This window comes from Phyllobates terribilis, unplaced genomic scaffold (genome assembly GCF_046119375.1).
Source record: "Phyllobates terribilis strain yellow unplaced genomic scaffold, ASM4611937v1 Scaffold_1__5_contigs__length_1240528914, whole genome shotgun sequence".
NCBI classification, from domain to species: Eukaryota; Metazoa; Chordata; class Amphibia; order Anura; family Dendrobatidae; genus Phyllobates; species Phyllobates terribilis.
In genome coordinates this window covers 497,780,830-497,807,724 of record NW_027362761.1, presented here as the reverse complement: position 1 = coordinate 497,807,724, position 26,895 = coordinate 497,780,830, and the positions used below count along the sequence as shown (strand labels likewise).

Sequence of the window (26,895 nt, the reverse complement as noted above, 5' to 3'; positions counted from 1 at the left end):
GAGTCCAAAGGCTTCACATTTACCTTCTTGATCACCTGGGGTGGAAATATGGTGAATAGCCTCCCACCCGCTCTTCTGCTGTTCACAAAAACCCAGCCCTTAATATGACCGATCAACCCCTCTCAGCACTTAGTATGCTGGAGCATTTTTCCAAGTTCATTACTGAGGCTAACATCCCAAGTGACACATATCTCCCCTCCAGTATTTTACTAGTGACCTTCTCACACCTCATAGAGACTTTCATTATAGCTAGTATATACCATAACTTCGTATTGATGGAGATCCAAATGCTGCCCTCCATAATCCTCAGTAAAAAGAAAAAACAATGTGCAGGAAAAATCAGAACTGAAGTTCCCTAAACAGCGGACAGGTTGGAGCGCTGGCCTCCAACAGTTTTCAGGATCAGTAGGGGTGCCGGACTTCAAAGATGGGTATATCCCTTTCCCAATAAAGGCAACCTCCTCCGAAGCCTTTAATGGTTTTCCACCTACCCTGAGCTACTTAGCATTGTAAACAGCAGTAACCACAACCTACAGCACAGAGGGTAATGTTGCATTCAGGGCTGTGGAGTCGGTGTCCATTTTGGTGGAGTCGGAATTGGAGTCGGTAAAAAATGGACCAACTCCAACTCCTAAAATATATAATAAATTGGGTACAATAGTTCAATGCAGTTTGTGGGGAATATTTTTTTCATAAGAAATGTCCAATAAATATCTGTCCTATTCCTGATCTAAGGGTCTAGACTTTTAGCTGAAATTAATCTGTGCTACAGTAAATTTTATCACTTAAACATGAGCCATGTATGAGGGAGTCGTGGAGTCGGAGTTAGAGTCAGTGTCATGGAAATTGAGGAGTCGGAGCTGGAGTTGGAGGTTTGACTTACCGACTCCACAGCCCTGGTTGCATTGTTCCTGTATATGACTTGTCATCGCTATAGACTGCTTATGATGTTTGTATGACTTTTAGATGATGCTATGCATGTATGTAAATGTGTGAGCACACATATCTGTCTCGATGCCACAGCAGTCATTCATCATCATTAACTTCATTTCATTTCAGCAAGCTGACTTTGTTGGCAAGCAAGCTCTGAAGGAAATCAAGGAAAAGGGGCTTCAGAGGAAACTGGTGTATCTCACCTTGGAAACAGATAATGTTGATCCTGAGGGAAATGAGAGCATCTGGCACAATGGGAAGGTGAGAAGAATGTAATCATAGCAAGTGAATTGGAAATCTTCTCATAGTCCATAGAAACCTGAACTGTGCACAGGAGCTGAACTATGACATCCAGTAATTTCAAGCCGCAAAAACTCAAATAATAACACCACTCGTAATCTGTCGCTTGGTCATGTTAACTAAAACCCATTCTACATATTTTCAGGAAACTCCATTCAAAATTGATAATGTACCCTGATGTACATACAATGTATCCACTGTATCAATATGTTCTAGTAGTTTCTCGGGATACAGTATATTGACTACAATGTTCCCATGTCTGGATAAGTGATCTAGTGTCACGCTCCACTTCCAAGAAGTGTCATAATTACTATGGGGGGCATTAAAATTACATTTCCATTCCATCCTTACCCAGTCAATTCCCACTCTTCAAAATACCTTTTATACCATTCTGCCAACCCTTTATACTATTATTGGCTAATCAAAAATGGCTGATATTGGTTTTCCTCAGAGGTGTAACCTTATATTGAGTCTATTCAAAACAAGCACAGGCGCTCGGCGCACCTTTTAGCATGGCCAAAAAGTTCAATGCACCTTCTCTCTTAAGGCTCTTTCAGATGTCCATGATCATCGGTCTGATCTCGGACTGCAATTCACGGACTGGCTGAGCGTCTCTCGACACGAGCGTGACAGCTTCATATATTTCTATGAGGCTGTCACGCTCCATTCAGGAGATGCGTGGTCAGTCCGTGCCTTGTTATTCGAGGTCGGACTGATGATCGTGGACATCTGAAAAAGTCCTAACTTTGTTTTCCATCAATATTCACCCCTTTAAATTGATTGACGGCTTTAGTTTTAAAGGAAGCAGAGATGGATGGGAAAAAAGTAGGTGGGAAGGTACACTGAACTGTGTGGTCACGCCAAAATTTGTAACAGGGCCCCCAACCACTGTGTGCACTTTATAATGCTGCTGTCTTCTCATGTGGCAAATGAGACATCGGGCGCCTAAGACACCAAACAAATATGAGGGCTATCTCTGAGCCACTTATAACTACACCCCTGCTGGTCTCACTATGAGGCAGATCTTTAACATAGAGATGGCTTCCCTCTGCATTTCCACATAGAAAAGTGCCAACAGGAACTGTGCCATTGCTTACCTGTTCTTGCTTTTGTTTTTTATTCTGTGGTGCAGAGCAGAATTAGTGATTAGGTTGAGAGGACTATGTCAGATCCTGCCATCAGGCTGGCGGGTCGGATCCTGTTGTCAGGTCAGATCCTGCCGTCGGGCTGGCGGGTCGGATCCTGCCGTCGGGCTGGCGGGTCGGATCCTGCCGTCGGGCTGGCGGGTCGGATCCTGCCGTCGGGCTGGCGGGTCGGATCCTGCCGTCGGGCTGGCTAGTTCTTTCCCTCAGACTGGTCAGATTCTACTCTGGAAATCCTGGTCCTTGCTAAGGCTTTATTGCAATGTATGCAAAAGGTATTAGAAGGCAACACAATGGGTCTAGGAAATTACATTTATTTTAATCTATGTAATAGATGAGTAACTTTTTAGATACTCTTTCTTATGTTTTAATATCATTTTCAGTTATCTCCATTGGTGTTTTTTTTTCTAAAGATAAAATTATGTTTTAGAACAGAGGGTATCTATATTGGATGTGTTTTGCTTCCCAATTTCTCACTGTTTGAACTTGTCTTCAGATTCCTGTTGTAACTTAACAAGATATTTAACCTACCGGAACCCAGTGCAGCATACAAAATAGGGGTTAAAGCTGAGATAATATCCAATGCCCATAGACCAGATGGAGGGCTTTGTAGCAGTAAATGCAACACTGAGACAGCTTGAGATCAATGTGACACATCTATTTAGCTCAGTTAAACGTGGTTCATTTTGTAGAACCGGCAAGTATAGTGGGATTCATTGGTAAGGTAATTAAACGTGATTTTCTGACTTCTGATGTACAAGTGAGAGCAGGCTGGCAACGTGATGTTCTTTATTCAAGGACCAAGGAATAAGTTTTAAGTTTCCAAAGTCGCCTCACAGTCAGATGCACAGCAGAAACTAAATTGTGTTAAGGTAGATGGGTGAAAGTTTTTTCCTTATTTTTCACTACTTCTTTATCTTATGGATATATTTAAAAAAAAAACACAAAAATCATACACATATACATTAGTACATATAATGCTGTATTCATGAATCCCTAATATAGCAAATCATATGATCCCAGCATCAGATAAAGGTTTCACATATGGTATTTTAAACTCTGATCATAGTGAGACACGCATAGATAATAATTGGCCTCATGGGATAATTTGAGCTGCATATTCCAGATGTCTGGGATCTATGGGTCCCAAATATGATCGACTGTATAAGGGCCCATTTTCCATTACAGAACAGAATATTCTTTTTGATAAATTATACAAAAAATTGCCATTTCACTCAAAAACATGTATATACAATATACAGTGAAACAGCAATAGGGGTCACAGGGCAACATGGTCCCCCACACCACTACTAAAAGCTGCCGCTCCATGCAGGCGAGAAGACCAGACCCTACCCTCGGGCTGGCGGCTCAGACCCTACCCTCGGGCTGGCGGCTCAGACCCTACCCTCGGGCTGGCGGCTCAGACCCTACCCTCGGGCTGGCGGCTCAGACCCTACCCTCGGGCTGGCGGCTCAGACCCTACCCTCGGGCTGGCGGCTCAGACCCTACCCTCGGGCTGGCAGGTCAGATCCGTTTTTAAAGAGTCACTGGGCCTTGCAGACTGTACTGATTGCAAAAAAATCCTACATAAAAAGGTACAAAACATGAAAAAAAAACAGTAGAGTACATTCAAGCTGTGCAGCCAAACTTCATTTTATGCCGTCATTTTACAAAAATTGTAGAAAACCAGGATATATTCAGAAAAACAGGTGAAATCATAAGACCAATTCAGACATGGCAAATTTGTTCCAGATCTGCATCGAAATCCGGTTATAAAATAAACATCATTTACATGTATTTTATTTTATCAAACCCAATAGACATGCAATAAAAAATACGCAGGAAGATGATGCGATTTTCAAAAATTTGTAGAATTACCCTTTGCAATATGGGGTAAAATAAGTGCATGTGGTTTGTGGCCAAAATAAGCATAGTTCCTGAATATGATGGACTGGCTAAAATAAGGACATTATAATGTAAGCGAAAATAAGCTTTTTCCTGCAGATTCTCTAATGAAATTGTCTGAAATGTTCTTCCTCAGGTTGTTGGTAACACCACATCTGGAACCTTTAGTTACTCCACCAACAAGAGCTTGGCTTTTGCCTACGTGCCTATAGAGTTGAGTGCGACTGGACAAAAACTGGAGGTGGAACTTCTTGGCAAACATTATTCCTCTACAGTTATACAAGAACCACTTGTGTTCACAGAACCAACCAGGAGCCAACTGCAGAAAAAAGGAGAAGGGGCCAAAGTGTAACTACAAGCAGCGTTGTCATTACGAGGACCTCACCGTGAAGGCGGCGTCTATTGCACCTGCGGTGTCACTTCTGGCGATATGATATTTTTTTGAGAGAAATGTAAAAATAATACAAAGGATCAGCGGCAGCAGGAGTTATACAGGTCTTAAAGGGATTATCTAGTGCCTTTCTCTATCGCATAGGACAGGTACACAATACTTGCCAACCGTGCTTAAATCTTGCCTATACCTGGTAGGTGGCCATCAACGCCACATCAGCTGCTCCCACCCTACCGCCTGAGGAGGTGAGAAGTGCCAGATAATCCCTTTAAGAACATACAATTGAATAGCTATATAGCTATGTTTTTGGATCTTTAGTTATAGGCTCCTATGAATGAATCTATTTTAATACATTTTCTGTGAAATATGGATTTACGATGCAGGGCCTGAGGGGAAAGGCCACTAAAGAAACCTCCTTTAGGTCCAATATCAGGTATAACAGTGTACCAGGTTTTCTTGGAGTGCCTCTGATAGTAAACCAACTACAGTTTACACAAACAGAAAAAATGGTGAGCTAGTATTGATGCTTAGATCAGCCTTATACTATGGGTGCCAAATCCCACTGGTGAAGATCAGCAATCTTGAAGAAAAATGAGAAAAATTGGTACTGGTAAATAAATCTTTACTTTGGATACATTTAAAAAAGTATTCACATATGGTAGAAGAAACAAACGCATTTAATACGCTGTAAATGCAAGATATCTGACATAAAATATATTGAATTATAATACCAAATTTGTACGTTTTCGTATTTTTTTTATTAATTGGATTGTGCATACGTTGTTAGTAACTTGGTAACGAACCTGAACTCCTCATCTTTCCTCCATCCCACTTATCTCCCCTACCTGATCTATCTATCACAATAAATGACCTCACGGTTTCCCCTGTACCGGAAAACCGCAGACTCAGAGTAGCCCTTGACTCTGCCTTGTCCTTCAAACAGCACATCCAAGCTCTTACAACCTCCTGCCACCTCCAACTCAAAAGTATTTTCAGAATCTGTCCCTTCCTCAACCCTGAATTTACCAAAATGTTAGTGCATGCCCCCATCTTCTCCTGTCTTGACTACTGCAATATCTTCCTCTGTGGCCTCCCTGCCAACACTCCCACACCTCTCCAGTCTATCCTTAATGGGGTTGTACACTACCAGGACAACCCCTTGTTGATCTAAATGTTTGGCTCTGATAAAATGAAAAAGCCTATACTCACCTCCCGTGAGTTCCAGCGGTGTCTGCACTCGCTCTCCCCGGTGCTCTTGTGCGGTTGTTGTGACACGTGAGCCCGGCGCCCAATCAGTGCTGGCGTCTGTTTCTCCACCTTCTGACAAATTGATCATGTAGAGGAAGTCCGGGCTGCAGCTGATCTCTGACTTCCTCTTTATGTTCAATTTGTATGAAGACAGGGTCAGTGACACCAGCGCTGATTGGGCGCCAGGCTCATGTGTCACAACAACCGCACGAGAACCCCGGGACCTTGAGTGCCGACACCACTGGAACAGTGCAGGCACAGGAGGTGAGTAGAAGTTTTTTTTATTTTATCGGGCCCAAGCTTGTGGTATGACAAGGAGTTGTCCAAGTAGTGGACAACTTCTTTAATTCCACTGCCCGACTAATCCACCTCTCTCCACTCTACTCCTCCACTTCTCCCTTCTGCAAATCTCTTCATTGGCTCCCAATTCCCCACCGTATCCATTTCAAACTACTAGTATTGACCCACAAAGCCGTCAATAATCTGTCTGTGCCATATATGTCTGAACTAATGTCCCGATATCTCCCCACATGTAATCTCCGGTTCTCCTAAGACCTCCTCCTCTCCTTCACACTCAAAGGTTCCTGACCAAATTGCCCCCAAGAACTCCTCCCGAGTATCCCCCATCATCTGGAATTCTGAGCCCCAACACATCCGATTATCTACCACATTCAGAACTTTCAGATGGAATTTGAAAACTCATATCTTCAAGGAAACTTACAGCCTGCCATGACCCCGCTGCCACTTCACCACCACTGGAGCTGCTGCAAATGCCCCCAACCTACTGTCTCTTTTCCCATTATGCAGTAGACTGTAAGCCCACAAGGGCAGGGCCCTCTCCCCACTGTACCTGTCTGTCATTGTTAGTTTGGTCACCGTGTTTTATATATTTATCCTGTATGTAACTCCTTCTCATGTACAGCACCATGGAATCCATGGCACTCTAATAATAAGTAGTAATAACAACTTGTTTTTTTTCCTTTTTTGTATTGATCTAAACTGTTTAAACATTTTGTGCTAATTTAAGAGTTCTTTCAGGAGTTTAAAAATTGGGCAACAAAGAATGTAAAATAATGAAATGAGTAGAATGTATTTATTTTTTTCTTGCTTTTATAGTGCCATTAATTCCACAGCCATCATCACCACTGTCCCCAATGGGGCTCACAATTTCAATTCCTGATCAGTTTTTTGAGCGTGGGAGGAAACCAGAGAACCCGGAGGAAACCCACGCATACAAACTTCTTGCAGATGTTGCCTTTGGTGGGATTTTAACCCAGGACCCCAGCACTGCAAAGCAACAGTGCTAACCACTGAGCCACCGTGCTGCCTATTAACACCTTAAATTTCCTGCGGCTACACTCTGGTGGTCCAAGAAGAAAGGTTGTCCAGTTTCTTAGTCACGTGACCACTGCAGCCAATCACTGGCCTTACTTTACATGTATGGCACAATATTGCTGGGGCCACTGAATTGGACCACAGGAGTCGGAGTGCAAGAGTCACAGGAATTCAAGGGGTATTATTTCATTAGCTTACAACGGTGTTCCCCCCCAACCTGCAACTCCCATCATGCCCTGACAACGTGCACAGACCACCATTTTAGAAAATTCCTTACTAATTTCAAAAATGTATCTTGAACAGTATTTAAGATATAGAATAAAGATACAGAGCTGAGTGGTTACACTGGGCTTGTCAGTTACCAACAGGAACAGTTTCTTAACATATTTCACAATATAAGGTCTCATTCAGATGTCCGTGATTTTTTTTATGTACATGAAAGCATGGATCATTGTTCCTCAGTGTTTGGTCCGTGTGTCACTCTTTTATCAGTGTTTTGGATCTGAGTCTCATCAGTGTTTGGTCGGTGTGACAGTTTTTACTATTAGTGATTTTTCACTAATGTAAAAAAAAAAATTGCAAAGCTTCTCCTATCCATTCCAATGTTAATCACGACAGCACATGAATTGCACACTGATGCTATCTGTGTGCTCTTCATGATTTTCATGGACCCTTAGACTTGTAAAGGTAAATTTCATCCATGTTGCGGATCAAAAATTAACATGTCTACATGATTTTTTTTTATTTTTTTTGCTGAACTTACAGCCCCAGAGACTATTATAAGTATGTATTTATCTATGAAAAACATGGAAACACTGACATCTGAATGAGGCATTTCAGCAAGAAGGGGCAGGAATTAGCAAGCTGGCAATGTCATTCTCTTAAACCAGGGCATCTCAGCTGGTACATACCCTTAATACAGACTGGAAGTGGTTCTCTTACAATATTCAAGGCTGCCTCTATTCATGCATGATCGCAGACCCAATAGTAACTGCAGTTCAAAGCAGATATAGGGCTCTGGTGGTGGTCCATAACTGACCCTTCAGCTCTCACGGTCACTACTTGGCAGGCCCAACTCCAACCACTGACCTTCCCCACTGGTTCTAGTTCAGGACAGATGCGCCTTGGCTGTGTGACACTTTGCCCAATACAGTCACTGCCACAATGTATTGCTATCTTACCAAAAGGCATGCTAAGCTATCTCCATATATAACATAGTGCCACCTAGAGCGGAGCATGTGTGGCTTAACTGTCACAACTCTGTTGTCGGGTATCCCGGGGCCGGGGGCTCCTTCCCTGTCCCTAGCGCTAGGGGAGCCCCAGTGTCACGAGTGTGTCAGGTGTGACAGTCGTTCTGGATCCAACTGTAGAAGGTCATTGCGCTTGGCTCTGCAAGCACCTTCTTGATCTTTTTCATCTCTTTAGTGTAGTGACATCCTTCTGCCTCTAGGACCTAGCAGTGACCTCCACCTTCTGCTGCTAATTGACATACCCTTGCTGGATGTTTAAATACCTTCAGTCTCTCCAGAGAGTCGCCGGTGATAGCTCTATTTTATCGGTCGTCCATGACAGCACCCAAGGAGAGAGGGATCCGCCCTCCGAGGACAGGGAACCATCAGGCTTTAAAAGGGGCGGTTTCTCTCCCCATGTCAGTTGGTTATCTGTCCTTGAAAGGGGAGCCTCAGGAACGGCGGTTCCAGAAGATTGCGCTTTTTTTTTTTTCCCCTTTGAATGTACCTGCTGGGTGCGGACGCGGGGTAGGCCCGATCGGGCCCCGTGGCTCCAGGCACCAGGGTTGCGACTCCTGGTCCGGAGGAGGCTGACGGTCCCTCTGGATGAAGTTACCCGGTGGTGCCATGCTGTGGTGGGCATCCCCCTGTGCACACGCCTGGCCGGCCGGAAGAGGCGGGTCAGGTGATGAGTGCGCCGGACTTCCAGACCCATGACGTCACGCGCGGCGGCGGCGGCCCTGATTGGCGGCCGCCGTGTCTCGGGCATTCGCATGTCAGGGGGCGTCCCCGATGACTAGTGCTCCGGTCTTGTGACTCGCCCGGACTTCTGGGTTCAAGCTAGGAGGTGGGCTGCAGGAAGTGGTGATGGAGCGGTGCCTTAGTGCTCCATCCAACTGCTGCTGTGTTATTGCTCCAAAAACAGCACTCCTTTTCAGCAGCCATGAGCGGCACGGAGGCTCCAGGAGAGATGGGGTCCCAGAAGAGGACGCACCACAGTGGCAGTGTAACGGGTCTGGGAGGTGGAACCTCTGAGCAACTATACAAAGGGGCTGTCCTTGTAAGGAAGCGGGTGGCTCCCAGGGAAGGTGGGCAGGTAGTCACGGCTAGTGACGGGGACAGTCTCTGGGTAGAAGGTCAGGAGGTCACGGCAGGTGACGGGGACAGTCTCTGTGTAGAAGGGCAGGAGGTCACGGCAAGTGACGGGGACAGTCTCTTGACAGGCGGGTGGTCATGGCAAGTGACGGCAGAGCCTCCAGGTAGGCTAGCAGGCAGGTAGCAGGTGGGCGCTCCCAGGTGAGCGGGCAAGAGTCTCTGGACAGGCAGGTGATCACAGCAAGTGACGGCTAAGCCTCCAGGTAGGCTAGCAGGCAGGTAGCAGGTGGACGCTCCCAGGTGAGTAGGCAGGTGGCCACAGCAAGTGACGGCTAAGCCTCCAGGTAGGCTAGCAGGCAGGTAGCAGATGAGCGCTCCCAGGTGAGCAGGCAAGAGTCTCTGGACAGGCAGGTGGTCACGGCACGTGACGGCAGAGCCTCCAGGTAGGCTAGCAGGCAGGTAGCAGGTGAGCGCTCCCAGGTGAGCGGGCAAGAGTCTCTGGACAGGCAGGTAGTCACGGCACGTGACGGCAGAGCCTCCAGGTAGGCTAGCAGGCAGTTAGCAGGTGAGTGCTCCCAGGTGAGCGGGCAGACTGATCCATAGACAGACTGGCAGGGCTGGTAGGCAGACTGTCGGACCGCAGGAATGCAAGCAGATAGACAAGTATCAGGCAGGTATCAAGCAGGAATCTGGCAGGTATCTGGTAACGGAACCTGAGGACTGAAGCAGAGTTGAAAGGCTTTGCAACAGCATTGCTCGGGCACCTCCATTTTGGAGGAGGTGCCTTATATATGGTGAAGTCCTCCGGCCATTGGCCGGGGACTCCTTGGGACAGCGCGCGCAGCCCCTTTAAGAAAGAGGGAGCGCGCGCACTCCCTAAGCACAGAGGCCGGGAAGCAGCGCGCGCTGCCAGCAGAGCGGGAGGAAGCCGCCGGGCACGGAGCGGAGAGGTGAGGGGAACAGCGTCCCTGCCTAGCAGGAGGCAGGGACGCCGACGCTACAGGCAGTCATTCTTCTCGCGAGACCTCCAGAGGTGATTTGTCACAGGACAAGGGTCCTGCTCCAGCTTCGACGAAGAAAAAAACTGGGAAATCAATGGCTAAATCTAAACTCTTGCAAGGTAGGCTCTGTGAGTGTGAGCTCCCTGTCACCTGGGCTAAGAAATTATACAGAGCCTGTATAGAACAGACAATTACGGAGGAGTCGCCAGGTTTTGCTTCCAGCCTGCAATCCCTAATTAGGTCTGAAGTTAAGAATACCTTTAAGACTTTTTCTCAGGGAAAACAGCTGTCTTCTTCTTCTAAAGTGCCCCCCCCAGCCCTTAGAGGATTCAGATAGATCAGAAGGAGAGTGTGGGTCCTCGGGGTCATCCTCAGCATCTTCTTCAGATGAAGACTACAGTGGACGCCACTGTTTTCCAGTTAAGGAAGTGGGTAATCTTATCAAAGTCATCCGTTTCACAATGGGGATTGAAGAAGAGAAGGCACAACCATCTAAGTTGGATTTAATGTTCGGGGGGTTGGAGCAGAAAAAACGGCGCCCTTTCCCCTTAGATGAAAGAATCCATGCTCTCATAACCAGAGAGTGGCAGAAGCCAGATAGGAAAGGCGCTCCAATGGCCTTTATGAAACGCAAATATCCCTTTGAGGAAGCTTCTTGCTCCTCTTGAGATAAAGCTCTGAAATTAGATGTAGCCATTGCAAAAACCTCAAAGAGATATGCTCAATCATTTGAAGATCCAAAGTCTCCTAGACAAGGCTGTACTAGTTCAGGTTCCGACCCGGGAGGAGGGGAGAGGGTATTACTCTCCCCTCTTCCAGGCAAGGAAACCAGATGGTTCTTTCAGAACTATCCTAAACCTAAAGGACCTGAACAATTATCTGGAGGTTCCTACTTTCAAAATGGAATCAATTGGGTCTGCAATAAAATTGCCCTTTCCAGGCTGCCACATGGCAGTCCTGGACTTGAAAGACGCATACTACCATATTCCCATATGTGTCCAGTCCCAACAGTTCCTCTGGGTAGCGATTCAGGTGGGTTCAATAGTCAGACATTTTCAGTATCTGGCCCTTCCGTTTGGCATCGCGATCACCCCTCGAATCTTCACCAAGGTAATATCGGAGGTATCAGCTCGTCTTTGGGAGAAAAGTTCTGATTATGCCATATCTGGACGATTTTCTGATAGTTGGAAGGTTGGCTCATCATTGTTCAGAGCAGGTTCAACAGGTCCTCGAAATGTTGCAAAATCTGGGATGGCTTATCAACATGGACAAATCAAGATTAACTCCAAATTTTTCAAGGTCTTACACTGGACTCAAACATTCAAGAGTGTCTCCTTCCACCAGACAAAGTGGAGAGGATCCAGACGTTAGTATTAAAGGCCGTAGACTTTCCGACTATGACTCTTAAGGCGGGCCATGTCTCTCCTAGGGTCTCTCACGGCGTGCATACCAGGAGTCCGTTGGGCTCAGGTCCATACCAGGACTCTATGTTACGGGTCCGGGTGGTGGAACCTCTGTGCCGAGGTGCAAGGAGGGACCCAGAGGGGCGTGTCTAAGTATCAACCCGAACCGACCCTGGTCGGACGGCAGCAAACGACACCGTGACCAGGGAGGATCCGGGCTGAGGGACCAGGTGCTTCTCTGGGGACGACCTTGTAAGAGAGCAGGTGGCTCCCACGGGTCAGATGGCTGGGACTGACCGGTATGACGGATGGACACGGCAAGCAGGCAGAAGTCTCTGGTAGCTGACAGGTGGTCACAGCACGTGACAGCAGAGCAGGTAGTAGTCTCTAGGTTTACCAGGCAGGTGGTCACAGCAAGTGACGGCTGAGCCTCCAGGCAGGCTGGCAGGAAACAGGCGGGCGCTCCCAGGTGAGCGGGCAGACCGACAAGGCAGGTAACAGGCAGGAAACAGGTGGGCGCTCCCAGGTGAGTGGGCAGACGGACACAGCAGGTAACAGGCGGATGCTCCCTGGTGAGCGGACTGGCAGACAGGGCAGGTAACAGGTGAGCGCTCCAGGTGAGCAGGCTGGCAGGCTCGACAGGTAACGGGCAGTTAACAGGCTGGCAGGCAGGATGAGGAGTCAGGCTAGCAGCGGGACCTGAGGGCTGAAGCAGAGATCAGAAACTGTGCAACAACTTTGCTCGGGCACCTCCATTTTGGAGGAGGTGCCCTATATATGGGAGGACCCTCGGCGATTGGCCGGGGACTCCTTAGAAGACGGCGCGCGGCCCCTTTAAGGGGGGGGAGCGCGCGCGCACCCTAAGCACAGTGCCCGGGGGACTGCGTGCGCAGACAGCAGGCTGAGGAGAGCGGGGCGAGAGGGACGGCGTCTCTGCCCGGCAGGAGGCAGAGACGCCGAAGCTACAGGAATGCGCGCGCCGACAGCAGGCTGGGAAGGAGAGCGGGGAGCGAGGAGGTGAGAGGGACAGACGCCGATGCTACAGTACCCTCCCCTCCTTTACGCCCCCCCTTTTTTAGGCCAGAAAGGAATTTTTCAAGGAGAAGCGGGGCGTGGATGTACTCCCTGGGTTCCCAAGTTCTCTCCTCAGGGCCAAACCCCCTCCAATCCACCAGAAAAAAAGTTCTCCCTCTTACCCTCTTAGTGGCCAGAATACTCTCTACCTCAAAGACGTCCTCAGCGGAAACCGGAGCAGGGGAAGTACCTGGATTGTTGGAAAAAGAGTTAAAGACAACGGGTTTGAGGAGAGATACGTGGAAGGAGTTGGGAATCCGTAAGATGGCCGGTAGTTTTAACTTGTAGGCCACTGGATTAATTTGCTTGAGGATTTCGAAAGGGCCGATGAAGCGAGGACCTAACTTGTAGGAGGGTATCTTGAGCCGCACATGTTTGGAGGAGAGCCAAACCTGGTCTCCCGGACGGAATTGAGGCGGATCCAGACGTCTCTTATCAGCATATCTCTTCATCCGCTCGGAGGACTGAAGAAGTGCGGACCTAGTACTCTCCCAAATGGTAGAAAACTCGCTGACAAGAGACTCCGCGGCAGGGTTGTCCACAGAAGCAGAGACGGGAAACGGAATCCGGGGGTGTTGGCCATAGACAATAAAGAACGGGGACTTGGAAGAGGATTCGCTCTCGTGGTTATTATAAGAGAATTCGGCCCAAGGAAGGAGGTACACCCAATCAGAATGGTGGGCATTAACAAAGTGCCGGAGGTAGCTGGTAAGGATCTGATTGATCCGCTCCACTTACCATTGGACTGAGGGTGGTAAGCGGAGGAGAAATCCAGGGTGACATCCAGCAGTTTACATGTGACTCTCCAGAAGCGTGAGGTGAACTGAACCCCTCGATCCGACACGATGTGGAGGGGTAGGACATGGAGACGGAAGATATGGCGGATAAAGTCCTTAGCCAGCTCAGGTGCAGACGGGAGACCAGGCAGGGGAATGAAGTGGGCCATTTTAGAAAAGCGGTCTGCGACCACCCAAATGACAGTACACCCGGCAGAAACAGGGAGATCGGTAATGAAGTCCATAGCGATGTGTTGCCACGGGGCAACAGGTATGGGAAGCGGCAGGAGATGACCGGCTGGTAAGTGTCTGGGAACTTTGTTGCGGCCACAAGATGAACAGGCAGAGACGAAGTCTACCACATCCTTACGCAGGGTAGACCACCAGTAATGCCGGGAAATGAGCAGGAAGGTCTTCTTTTGGCCGGCATGGCCAGCTAGTTTAGAAGAATGACCCCAGCGAAGAACCTTCTCACGGTCAGGAACCGCTACGAACGTCTTGCCGGGTGGAAGACGAGTCAAATCCAAGGGGGCCACATTCATCACCTTGGAGGGGTCGATAATGTGCATAGGCTCCTCCTCTTGATCGGAGGACAGGAAGGATCGGGACAAGGCATCAGCTTTGACATTCTTGTCCACCGAGCGGAAATGAAGGATGAAATCGAAGCAGGCAAAAAACAAAGACCACCGGGCCTGACGTGGATTAAGTCTCTGGGCATTTTGGAGATATGCCAGATTTTTGTGATCTGTGTAGATGATCACCGGGTATAGAGCCCCTTCAAGCAGATAGCGCCACTCCTCCAGCGACAATTTGACGGCTAGCAATTCTCGGTCTCCTATGGAGTAATTGCGCTCAGAGGAGGAGAAGATTTTGGAGAAAAAGCCGCAGGTTACCATTCTCCCGGATGAAGACTTTTGGGTGAGCACCGCTCCGGCTCCAGAGGAGGAAGCATCAACCTCCAGGTAGAACTGTTTGTTGCAGTCCGGACGGTGCAGCACAGGGGCAGAGGAGAAGGCTTGCTTCAGGGAAAGGAAGGCCTCCTCAGCTTCGGGTGGCCATACCTTGGGATTTTCTCACTTACGGGTGAGCGCAGATATGGGAGCAGTCCGAGAAGAGAAGTGTGGAATGAAGAGACGATAGTAATTAGCGAAGCCCAGGAATCGCTGTATCGCCTTCAACCCCTCCGGACGGGGCCACTTTAGGACAGCAGAGAGCTTCTCGGGATCCATACGCAAGCCTGTCTGGGAGATAACATAGCCCAGGAATGGAAGAGAGGTCTGCTCAAAAAGGCACTTCTCGTATTTAGCATAGAGGTGGTTCTGCCTGAGCCTAAGCAGGACCTGACGAACATCCCTCCGGTGTGTGGGAAGATCCGGAGAGAAGACCAAGATGTCGTCCAGGTATACCACCATGCAGGAGTAAAGAAGGTCACGGAAGATGTCGTTGACCAGTTCATGGAAGACGGCGGGAGCATTGCAGAGGAAGAAGGGCATCACACGATACTCATAGTGTCCGTCCCGGGTATTAAATGCCGTTTTCCACTCGTCTCCTTGACGGATACGGACCAGGTTATACGCTCCACGTAGATCCAGCTTGGAAAAGATCCTGGTGCCTTTTAAGGCGATCAAATAACTCAGAGATGAGCGGCAGGGGGTATTTATTTTTAACCGTGATCTGATTGAGTCCTCTATAGTCAATACAGGGGCGTAGCGAGCCATCCTTTTTTTTGACAAAGAAGAAACCGGCTGCAGCCGGGGAAGTAGACTTCCGGATGAATCCCCTAGCCAGATTCTCCTCTATGTACCCAGACATGGCCCGGGTTTCAGCCGCAGACAACGGATAAATACGCCCACGGAGTGGAGTGGCGCCAGGTACCAGGTCGATCGGGTAATCATATGGCCTATGAAGTGGCAATGTCTCTGCTTCCTTTTTACCGAAGACGTCAGCATAGGGCCAGTAAGGAGCCGGAAGACCGGGTAAATTAGCTGGGGTAGGTGGTGGACGAACCGGACGAACTGGCACCAGGCAGGTCTTATGGCAGGCCGGCCCCCACGGGAGTACTTCACCGGATTGCCAGTTCAACACGGGTTCATGTGTCTGGAGCCAAGGTAGGCCTAGCAATAAGGAGTGGGAGAGTCCGGGTAGCACATGGAAGGAGATTACCTCAGAGTGCAGCATTCCCACCTGCAGGGTTATGGGTTCCGTGACGAGCAGGATGGTCACCGGAAGGAGTCTTCCATCCACGGAGGCGACTGACAATGGTTCAGCCAGAGACTTGGTAAGAATGCGGTATTTCTCAACCAGGGACTGGGAAATGAGGTTTCCAGCGGCTCCAGAATCCAGGTGGGCGAGTTCAAAGTGACGGTTCTCTCCCCAGGAGATAGAGACAGACAAAGTCAGGGACGGAGAGGGCTTACTTTTGTCTAGGGCGACCTCTCCGAGCGGTCCTAGACACTGGAGTTTCCCGGCCTCTCCGGGCAGGAACGGATCAGGTGCTCCTTACTGCCACAATAGAAGCAGCTCCCCTCGGCTCGGCGTGACTCTTGGCGAGATTTGACCATCTTGGTCTGGTCGATCTGCATGGGCTCGGGTAAGTGCGCCCGGGGAGTGACAGAAGAGGAGACAGGTCTCTGGAAAGTAGGAGCAAGGCGGGGAAACCTTCTCTCACGGGTGGTCTCTTTGGTGCGCTCTTGAAACCGGATGTCAATCCGGGTAGCCAGCGACACCAGGTCATCCAGGGTGGTAGGAAAGGCCCTCCCAGAAGACGGACACCAGGGCCTCGTTATCCCAGGCAAGCTCAGAAGCGAGGGTGCGGAACCGTATGGCATATTGGCCCACGGTGAGACTCCCTTGGCGGAGACGTAGCAGAGAGGAGGCTGATGAGGTCTTATGTCCCGGTTCATCGAAGACTCTCTGGAAAGCAGTGAGGAAAGACGACAGGTCGGACACCAGGGGGTCCCCTTTCTCCCACAGGGGGTTAAGCCATGCCAGTGCCTCTCCAGTGAGATGGGACATGATGAATGCCACTTTGGCCCGGTCGGAGATAAACTGATGAGCCAAGAGTTCAAAGTTCAGGGTGCACTGGTTTATGAAGCCCCGAGCTAGAGTGGGGTCGCCTCTGAAATGAGGAGGTGCAGAAAGCAGGGGTCCAGGGCAGGATGCCATGGTATTGGTGGGCAGCGGCGCTGCCGGGGTGCGAGTCGTGCGACTAGCGGTGGTTACTGGTGGAACAGTCAGTGTGTCCAGGCGGGAGTTGACACTCTGGAGGTGGTTCAGGATGGATTCCAGTTGGGATCTCTGACGGGAGACTTCGTGGTATAGGTCAGAGAGCGAGGGAGTTTGGGTGCCACCGGGTTCCATGGCCCGAGCAAACTGTTACGGGTCCGGGTGGTGGAACCTCTGTGCCGAAGTGCAAGGAGGGACCCAGAGGGGCGTGACTAAGTATCAACCCGAACCGACCCTGGTCGGACGGCAGCAAACGACACCGTGACCAGGGAGGATCCGGGCTGAGGGACCAGGTGCTACTCTGGGGACGACCTTGTAAGAGAGCAGGTGGATCCCACGGGTCAGATGGCTGGGACTGACCGGTATGACGGATGGACACGGCAAGCAGGCAGAAGTCTCTGGTAGCTGACAGGTGGTCACGACACGTGACAGCGGAGCAGATAATAGTCTCTAGGTTTACCAGGCAGGTGGTCACAGCAAGTGGCGGCAGAGCCTCCAGGCAGGCTGGCAGGAAACAGGCGGGCACTCCCAGGTGAGCGGGCAGACCCACAAGGCAGGTAACAGGCAGGTAACAGGCGGGCGCTCCCAGGTGAGCGGGCAGACCGACAAGGCAGGTAACAGGCAGGTAACAGGTGGGCGCTCCCAGGTGAGCGGGCAGACGGACACAGCAGGTAACAGACGGATGCTCCCAGGTGAGAAGACAGACAGACAGACAGGGCAGGTAACAGGCGGATGCTCCCAGGTGAGCGGACTGGCAGACAGGGCAGGTAACAGGCAGGTAACAGGTGAGCGCTCCAAGTGAGCAGGCTGGCAGGCTCGGCAGGTAACGGGCAGATAACAGGCTGGCAGGCAGGACGAGGAGTCAGGCTAGCAGCGGGACCTGAGGGCTGAAGCAGAGATCAGAAACTGTGCAACAACTTTGCTCGGGCACCTCCATTTTGGAGGAGGTGCTCTATATATGGGAGGACCCTCGGCGATTGGCCGGGGACTCCTTAGGACGGCGCGCGCGGCCCCTTTAAGAGGGGGGAGCGCACGTGCGCCCTAAGCACAGTGCCCGGGGGACTGCGCGCGCAGACAGCAGGCTGAGAAGGAGAGCGGGGAGCGTGGTGAGAGGGACGGCGTCTCTGCCCGGCAGGAGGCAGAGACGCCGAAGCTACAGGGCTGCGCGCGCCAACAGCAGGCTGGGAAGGAGAGCGGGAAGCGAGGAGGTGAGAGGGACGGCGTCTCTGCCTGGAAGAAGGCAGAGACGCCGATTGCTACACTCTACAGTGGGATATTCTAGTGAATCTGGAATTCCTACGCCAAAATCTAGAAAGCAAGCTGACTCTGCAACCAGCTACGCTGGAGTCTGTCCGCTGGTGGTTGGACGGTTCAGTACTGTCCACGGGAGACCCCTGGTGGTCCCCAGCTGCAAAGATAGTCACAACCGATGCCAGTCCTTCGGGATGGGGAGCCCACTTAGATCAGCACATACTTCAGGGAGGTTGGTCAGGTTCTTTAAAAACCACCATGACAGCACCCGGTACCAGGTCGATCGGGTAATCATATGGCCTATGAAGTGGCAATGTCTCTGCTTCCTTTTTACCGAAGACGTCAGCATAGGGCCAGTAAGGAGCCGGAAGACCGGGTAAATTAGCTGGGGTAGGTGGTGGACGAACCGGACGAACTGGCACCAGGCAGGTCTTATGGCAGGCCGGCCCCCACGGGAGTACTTCACCGGATTGCCAGTTCAACACGGGTTCATGTGTCTGGAGCCAAGGTAGGCCTAGCAATAAGGAGTGGGAGAGTCCGGGTAGCACATGGAAGGAGATTACCTCAGAGTGCAGCATTCCCACCTGCAGGGTTATGGGTTCCGTGACGAGCAGGATGGTCACCGGAAGGAGTCTTCCATCCACGGAGGCGACTGACAATGGTTCAGCCAGAGACTTGGTAAGAATGCGGTATTTCTCAACCAGGGACTGGGAAATGAGGTTTCCAGCGGCTCCAGAATCCAGGTGGGCGAGTTCAAAGTGACGGTTCTCTCCCCAGGAGATAGAGACAGACAAAGTCAGGGACGGAGAGGGCTTACTTTTGTCTAGGGCGACCTCTCCGAGCGGTCCTAGACACTGGAGTTTCCCGGCCTCTCCGGGCAGGAACGGATCAGGTGCTCCTTACTGCCACAATAGAAGCAGCTCCCCTCGGCTCGGCGTGACTCTTGGCGAGATTTGACCATCTTGGTCTGGTCGATCTGCATGGGCTCGGGTAAGTGCGCCCGGGGAGTGACAGAAGAGGAGACAGGTCTCTGGAAAGTAGGAGCAAGGCGGGGAAACCTTCTCTCACGGGTGGTCTCTTTGGTGCGCTCTTGAAACCGGATGTCAATCCGGGTAGCCAGCGACACCAGGTCATCCAGGGTGGTAGGAAAGGCCCTCCCAGAAGACGGACACCAGGGCCTCGTTATCCCAGGCAAGCTCAGAAGCGAGGGTGCGGAACCGTATGGCATATTGGCCCACGGTGAGACTCCCTTGGCGGAGACGTAGCAGAGAGGAGGCTGATGAGGTCTTATGTCCCGGTTCATCGAAGACTCTCTGGAAAGCAGTGAGGAAAGACGACAGGTCGGACACCAGGGGGTCCCCTTTCTCCCACAGGGGGTTAAGCCATGCCAGTGCCTCTCCAGTGAGATGGGACATGATGAATGCCACTTTGGCCCGGTCGGAGATAAACTGATGAGCCAAGAGTTCAAAGTTCAGGGTGCACTGGTTTATGAAGCCCCGAGCTAGAGTGGGGTCGCCTCTGAAATGAGGAGGTGCAGAAAGCAGGGGTCCAGGGCAGGATGCCATGGTATTGGTGGGCAGCGGCGCTGCCGGGGTGCGAGTCGTGCGACTAGCGGTGGTTACTGGTGGAACAGTCAGTGTGTCCAGGCGGGAGTTGACACTCTGGAGGTGGTTCAGGATGGATTCCAGTTGGGATCTCTGACGGGAGACTTCGTGGTATAGGTCAGAGAGCGAGGGAGTTTGGGTGCCACCGGGTTCCATGGCCCGAGCAAACTGTTACGGGTCCGGGTGGTGGAACCTCTGTGCCGAAGTGCAAGGAGGGACCCAGAGGGGCGTGACTAAGTATCAACCCGAACCGACCCTGGTCGGACGGCAGCAAACGACACCGTGACCAGGGAGGATCCGGGCTGAGGGACCAGGTGCTACTCTGGGGACGACCTTGTAAGAGAGCAGGTGGATCCCACGGGTCAGATGGCTGGGACTGACCGGTATGACGGATGGACACGGCAAGCAGGCAGAAGTCTCTGGTAGCTGACAGGTGGTCACGACACGTGACAGCGGAGCAGATAATAGTCTCTAGGTTTACCAGGCAGGTGGTCACAGCAAGTGGCGGCAGAGCCTCCAGGCAGGCTGGCAGGAAACAGGCGGGCACTCCCAGGTGAGCGGGCAGACCCACAAGGCAGGTAACAGGCAGGTAACAGGCGGGCGCTCCCAGGTGAGCGGGCAGACCGACAAGGCAGGTAACAGGCAGGTAACAGGTGGGCGCTCCCAGGTGAGCGGGCAGACGGACACAGCAGGTAACAGACGGATGCTCCCAGGTGAGAAGACAGACAGACAGACAGGGCAGGTAACAGGCGGATGCTCCCAGGTGAGCGGACTGGCAGACAGGGCAGGTAACAGGCAGGTAACAGGTGAGCGCTCCAAGTGAGCAGGCTGGCAGGCTCGGCAGGTAACGGGCAGATAACAGGCTGGCAGGCAGGACGAGGAGTCAGGCTAGCAGCGGGACCTGAGGGCTGAAGCAGAGATCAGAAACTGTGCAACAACTTTGCTCGGGCACCTCCATTTTGGAGGAGGTGCTCTATATATGGGAGGACCCTCGGCGATTGGCCGGGGACTCCTTAGGACGGCGCGCGCGGCCCCTTTAAGAGGGGGGAGCGCACGTGCGCCCTAAGCACAGTGCCCGGGGGACTGCGCGCGCAGACAGCAGGCTGAGAAGGAGAGCGGGGAGCGTGGTGAGAGGGACGGCGTCTCTGCCCGGCAGGAGGCAGAGACGCCGAAGCTACAGGGCTGCGCGCGCCAACAGCAGGCTGGGAAGGAGAGCGGGAAGCGAGGAGGTGAGAGGGACGGCGTCTCTGCCTGGAAGAAGGCAGAGACGCCGATTGCTACACTCTACAGTGGGATATTCTAGTGAATCTGGAATTCCTACGCCAAAATCTAGAAAGCAAGCTGACTCTGCAACCAGCTACGCTGGAGTCTGTCCGCTGGTGGTTGGACGGTTCAGTACTGTCCACGGGAGACCCCTGGTGGTCCCCAGCTGCAAAGATAGTCACAACCGATGCCAGTCCTTCGGGATGGGGAGCCCACTTAGATCAGCACATACTTCAGGGAGGTTGGTCAGGTTCTTTAAAAACCACCATGACAGCACCCTCATATTCCCTCCCATTGTTGAGGGCTCGTCACTTCTTTCTTCTTCTCCTCTTGGTGTTTTACACGTGGTGTTCAGGGTTGTGGTGATCTCACGATATCAAGAGGTCCTTTTAAAGCCTGATGGTTCCCTGTCCTTGGAGGACGGATCCCTCTCTCTTTGGGTGCTGTCATGTACTCCGAAAAAAACACATTACTGGTAAGTAATTACGTGTTTCCTCTGTCCAGGCTTGAAGTACTAGTAGTCGGCTAGTGTCTTCTTAGAGTTCCCTTGGAGGATAGTTGGCGTGATCTCTCTGGTGTCTTACGTGTTTCCCTTGTCTGTTTACCTGGTTGTCTTTAATTGCAGTTGGGGCTGACTAGTGCTCACTGCATCCGCTCCCTACCTAGGGCCTATTGCTAGGGCCAGTCAGGTATCCTGCTCGGCGATAGGTGTGGAACCTATTTAGGGATGTTAGGGGAGTCAGGGTGATTGTCAGGTCTGTCCAAGGGTCTCCTCTCCCCCTTTCCCTAGTGTTTGGGCTTCCTCCCCCTCTTCCCGTCATTGTGCACTTAGTCTTCCCTTACACTGCGTGACACCTAGCTATCCCTGCTCCCCGGATTACTTCTAATGGTGAAGACGCCGGGGCCGCGTACCTTGCTGAGCTCCTGAATCTGCTCTTAGTCTGTTCCCTCCCCTCATCCAGGGAAGAGGGGAGTAGTAGTGTATGGTAATACCCCAACAAGACTTATAAGGTAATATGTACAGGGATAAAGGAAAATACCAATCATGCAAATATGCTCTCACAAACAGCAATGTGTGGAGGTTGGGGTATTCAGCATGTAAAAATAGGCCTGAAAGATATAAAAAATTACAATTAAATTATATCAACACAGACTTAAAATCTCTTGATGATAAAGGTAGATATTTATCTTTCACCTTTTGATATGGAGAAATTATTGTTAGATATGTTATTGGTTATTTTGAGTTATAAAGTTGCACAATGTTTTAGGCTGTAATCTTCATTCAGTCATTCATTTTTAGATCTCCTGCAGTTTACAATCTGCTCCTAATTTCACACTTTTGTTACGTGGACATGCTAGTGTGTGTGCACATAATGCTGCTGCTTTAAAAACTCCCATGTATCTGAACAGCGTCATTCCTGGAGGGATTCTACAGCTCATTAAAGGGGTTGTCCACTACTTTAGATTACCCCCCCAATGTATCCCCCCCCCCCCCCAGGGCCCCTAAGACTTTTTGTAAATACCTTCCGTTGCAGATAATGCCTAACGCTATCACTGGCCGCTCACAGGCATCATGTGATCCCCGGCTGCAGCCGGCTCTGACATCCGCTGATGTCACGACAAGTGCGGGCAGCAGCCGGGGGTCTTTTTCTTCTTGGATGCCAGGCTGTGGGCGGGGTTACCCCCCCCCCCGCATCACAACCGGCATCCACGTGCGCTCTGCCTCTCCCCATTCATTGGGAAAGCAGCCACCGCGGGGACCCCAGCGCTGAGTCACGCCTCACTTGTTGTGACTCACAGGAATTATCAGCAACATAAGGTATTTATGAAAAGTCTTAGGGGCCCCGGGGGGATACATGGTGGGGGTAATCTAAAGTAGTGCACAACTTCTTTAAGTATCTGTTTCTTTGTGTTGACAGACGCTGATGTTGAAGACCTCCCGTGCACAGTCTGCTTTGGTTCTGTCCTCTTTCCATACACTTAAACACAGTCTCTGAGTTTCACCCACTTCCTCTATAGATTATGTGATTTGTGCTCTTCAACCTTTCTACACTGATAGTGCACAGCCGGAGTGATCTGCTCTCTCTGAAGACTTGGATGCTTTCCTCTTGTACCAGATTCTGATCTGATGTGTGCCTTCCCTTCTATTATCTTTAATATTTTGCTACTGTGAAAAGAGGGAGGGTAACAGTAGAAAGAGCTGACAGCCAGCCGTGTATGCTGTCAGATATATGTCAGAAGAAGAGGCACTGCCAGTTATTTTCATAAATGCTGGTGCTGATATGCTGCTGATAATTAAGCCTTGTATATCTATATATACTGACATTAAATCCGTTGTATAGGAGGAGAACTGTATGGCTGCTTTGTTCCAAAAACAACACCACACCTTTTCACTGGTTGTATGTGGTATTGCAACTTAGCCCCAGTCACTTCAATGGATTGGATTTGCAACACCAGACACTACCCATGGACAGGTGTATAATATTAGGACCCATAGAGCAAAGTATTGACTAAGGGAACATTTTCAACTATGGTAACATCATGGTAGTAATAATACAAAAAATAAGAAGATGGTGCCAAGGAAGTTACACGTGTAAATCGTTCCCTCTTTTATTGCATTAAGCCTTATTCTAGTTGACATTTACTTATCTAATGCACCCGGCCAAACAACAAGGTTCTGTAATACCGTGCATTTCCGCCATCATGAAGAGTTACAGGATGTCTTACACCAGCCCTATCAGGCTCTATCTATCTGGCCACATGGCTGCAAGAGGAGATTGCTAAATCAACACAGCGTAGTGTTGTTACTCAGAAAAGGGAACACTGACAGCACTGATAATATTTTTACGATATGCTTTTACCATTCGCAGTATCAGTCATTAGGATTTTATAAATTCTGGTAACACGCAGTCATTTATTTAATGTGTTAAAATGACAAAATGATAAATTGTGCAATTAGGATGTCAAACTGATGCACCTTGTTTTTCAGGTTAGGTAGCGTTGTTTCTTTGCAGATCCTACATGCGTTTCCAGATGTTGTAATGTTCCCTGAGCAGACACCATTCCTGCTGGTCTTTTCAATGAATGGAGTATGTGTCACCCTTTGCTCGGTGCTTGCATTCCTGTGCTAAGATTTAGGTCAACGTCAGGCAAGGCATTTATATGGAGCAATATTTTACCCCCAAAAAAAAGACGTTAGCCAATGTGTAATGTAACAGAGCCGAGCCCTACTGAATAACTGCTTGGGGGACAAAAGTGCACATACATAGAGCAGTATCGCCTGGCAAGGTTCGTGAAGGCCGGGAGTATGTGCTCACCTAGCGGTGTTGTGTGACGGCACAACACCTGTAGACGCGTGTAACTGCTGCCGGAGAAAAACTTCTTCCAGATGAATAATAGTAGAGGAGGACGCGCTGAGGTAAATGAGAAGACTTTGTGTTCCTAATTGAATCTTTATCGTTCCAACGCGTTTCACCACCTTTCTCAAGGTAAAAAAAAACAAGTATCATCCCTAGTGAATGGCATATGTGCATCTTTTATGTTCTGCACAGTCTCTCCTCTACCAGCTACAGAAGCCCTTCTTCACTATTGGCATCCTTGTATGGTCACAGAATATTTACGACTGATGCCTCGAGACCGAGGTACTGCTATAACCTGGGAATTTACTAGATGTATGCCAAAATGTAAGTCCTATTTGCACAAAAATTTGCAATGTTTTGCAATTTTGACCTACCTTTGCCAATGATGAGAAAACCGGGCAGGATGTAGCATGAGGGGAAGTGGGCAGGACATAATTTATGCTAGAAATTAGAGTAAACTGTGGTGCAAATGACGCGCCCCCTGGGCCTGTGCTGTGCAGGGGAACCCGGAACCGGGCCTGTTGTAGGATGCTGGGGGTTGTAGTCTCCGTGTGGCGGTGACCCGGTCCGTGCCCAGGGTGGTCAAACCAGTGGCAGTCTTAATGTTGTAACAAATGTCAGACTACGCCACCCGTGGATTGCGGTCAGTGGGGACCGCCGCTGCGCTGCAAACCGCTGAGGCTGATGTTGTATGCGCAGCCAAGAATGGGATAACTCCCCACGGGAGAAGTATTACCTCAGGGCAGCTAGTGTAGATGATGGTAGTGGTGATGTGAGCGTCCCAGTGCTAATGGTGCTGGTGCGGCGAGGAATCACAGAGACGTGCAGTTGCAGTTTTCAATGCTTTACTCACAGTTCTTTATCAGGTCACTTGTGCGCAGTTAGGACCGCCCGAGTCATGCTGCGTCCACCAGGCAAGGGACTCGACCAACTCCCAGGCAATTCCAGAGCGTGGCACAGGACTCCCTTCCTTTCCTTTCTCTGGCCGTCCCCACCAGTGACCCACCTTTGTCCAGCTTCCTCGGGCCTTCTGTTGGCGAAACCTCTCTCCGGTTTCCCTGACCCTATGTGGTATGCTTTCCTGGTGGATGTAGTGAGGGGTCGCACCAAGATGTGGTCACAACCTCCGGTTTTGGCTGAGGATTAGTCGCCTCCACCAATTTGGGTTCCGGTACCCTGCTCTGCCAACCCTTCACCCTGTATCTCCTCTGGGCATATGGGGTTCCTTCTGTCCTCGTGTCTCTGGGCCTTTCTCTGTGTTCCTTGCTTCCTTTCTCCTCTGTTCCAGTTCCTTTCTTACTTTCCTTTCCGTTCCTTCTCCTCTCTCTTTCTGCTGTTTCTGGCCTCCACTCCAGGCCTGCCTCTGGAGCTGGGCCCTGGCTGAGCCACAGCTCCCTGTCAGCCCTCTCTGGCTGAGCTCCTCTCCTTTTCTCCTCCTGACTGAACTGGCTCCTGTCCTAAGATGGTGCCCACCTTATATACCTCCCTCTAACACCCGAGCCCAGGTGACTAGCAACCAATGGGCTCCTACCTATGCCCAGAGACCCACCCCTATCTGCTCCTACACCACTGGGTGTACTTTCCCCTCCCCACTCTAGCCAGGGACAGATGCTGTCGTGCCTGCACTTCTGTGGGAGCACCGTTGAGCTGTCCCTCGGAAATGGGGTGTGTGTGGTGCATGCAGCCTACCGAGTCCTGGTCCACACTCCATCCTTACCCGGGAGTGGAATATCACACCTCTGGTCTGAGGTGCAATACCCCTGTAGCAGCCGAGCCCTCGGGGTGCTACACAAAGCTGTGCCCGAAGGGGAGCTAATAGATGACACAAATTTATTAGACATGTGCCTCTTAATACATTTTGTGCATTATACTTAAAGAAGTTGTCCACTAATTTTACATTGATGGTCTATCCTTAGGATAGTTCATCAGTGTCTGACTGGTAGGGGTCTGACACCCAGCACCCCCCTGCCGATCAGCTGTTATCAGCTGCGGGCCGGAAGTACTCACCTGTGGCGCTGGCCGTCTACTTGTAGTGGCTGCTGCAGGGTACTGCACATCCGCCTCCTATTGATTAGAATGGGAGGCAAAGGTGCAGTACCCTGTGGCAGCCACTACAAGTAGCTCCCAAGTAAGCACTTCCGCCCGCCGCCGACACCGATAACAGCTGCTCGGCGGTGCTGGGTGTCAGACCCTAAACAATCAGACTTTGATGCCCTATCCTAAGGCTAGGCCATCAATGTAAAAGGTTAAGACTGGCATATGAAACTTTCTGCCACATGATGTAATGGTGGATTCACTACAAAAGTACAAGGAGTCCTCGATGCCTTTATTGAAAAATATAATATTAAAGGCTATGGGCAC

General features: G+C 50.5%; 1 protein-coding gene across 2 annotated transcripts in view; it reads left to right on the top strand.

Moving 5' to 3' along the window:
- DMGDH (dimethylglycine dehydrogenase) overlaps positions 1 to 6,885 on the top strand; it is a 112,318-nt gene extending 105,433 nt beyond the window's left edge. For both annotated transcript variants that reach the window (XM_073680178.1, XM_073680177.1), the window contains 2 exons: positions 1,060 to 1,194; positions 4,417 to 6,885. In XM_073680178.1, coding sequence (XP_073536279.1) covers positions 1,060 to 1,194; positions 4,417 to 4,632 — 351 coding nt within the window. In that variant the 3' untranslated portion in view covers positions 4,633 to 6,885. The remainder of the gene's footprint in view (positions 1 to 1,059; positions 1,195 to 4,416) is intronic.
- Positions 6,886 to 26,895: the final 20,010 nt, after the last annotated feature.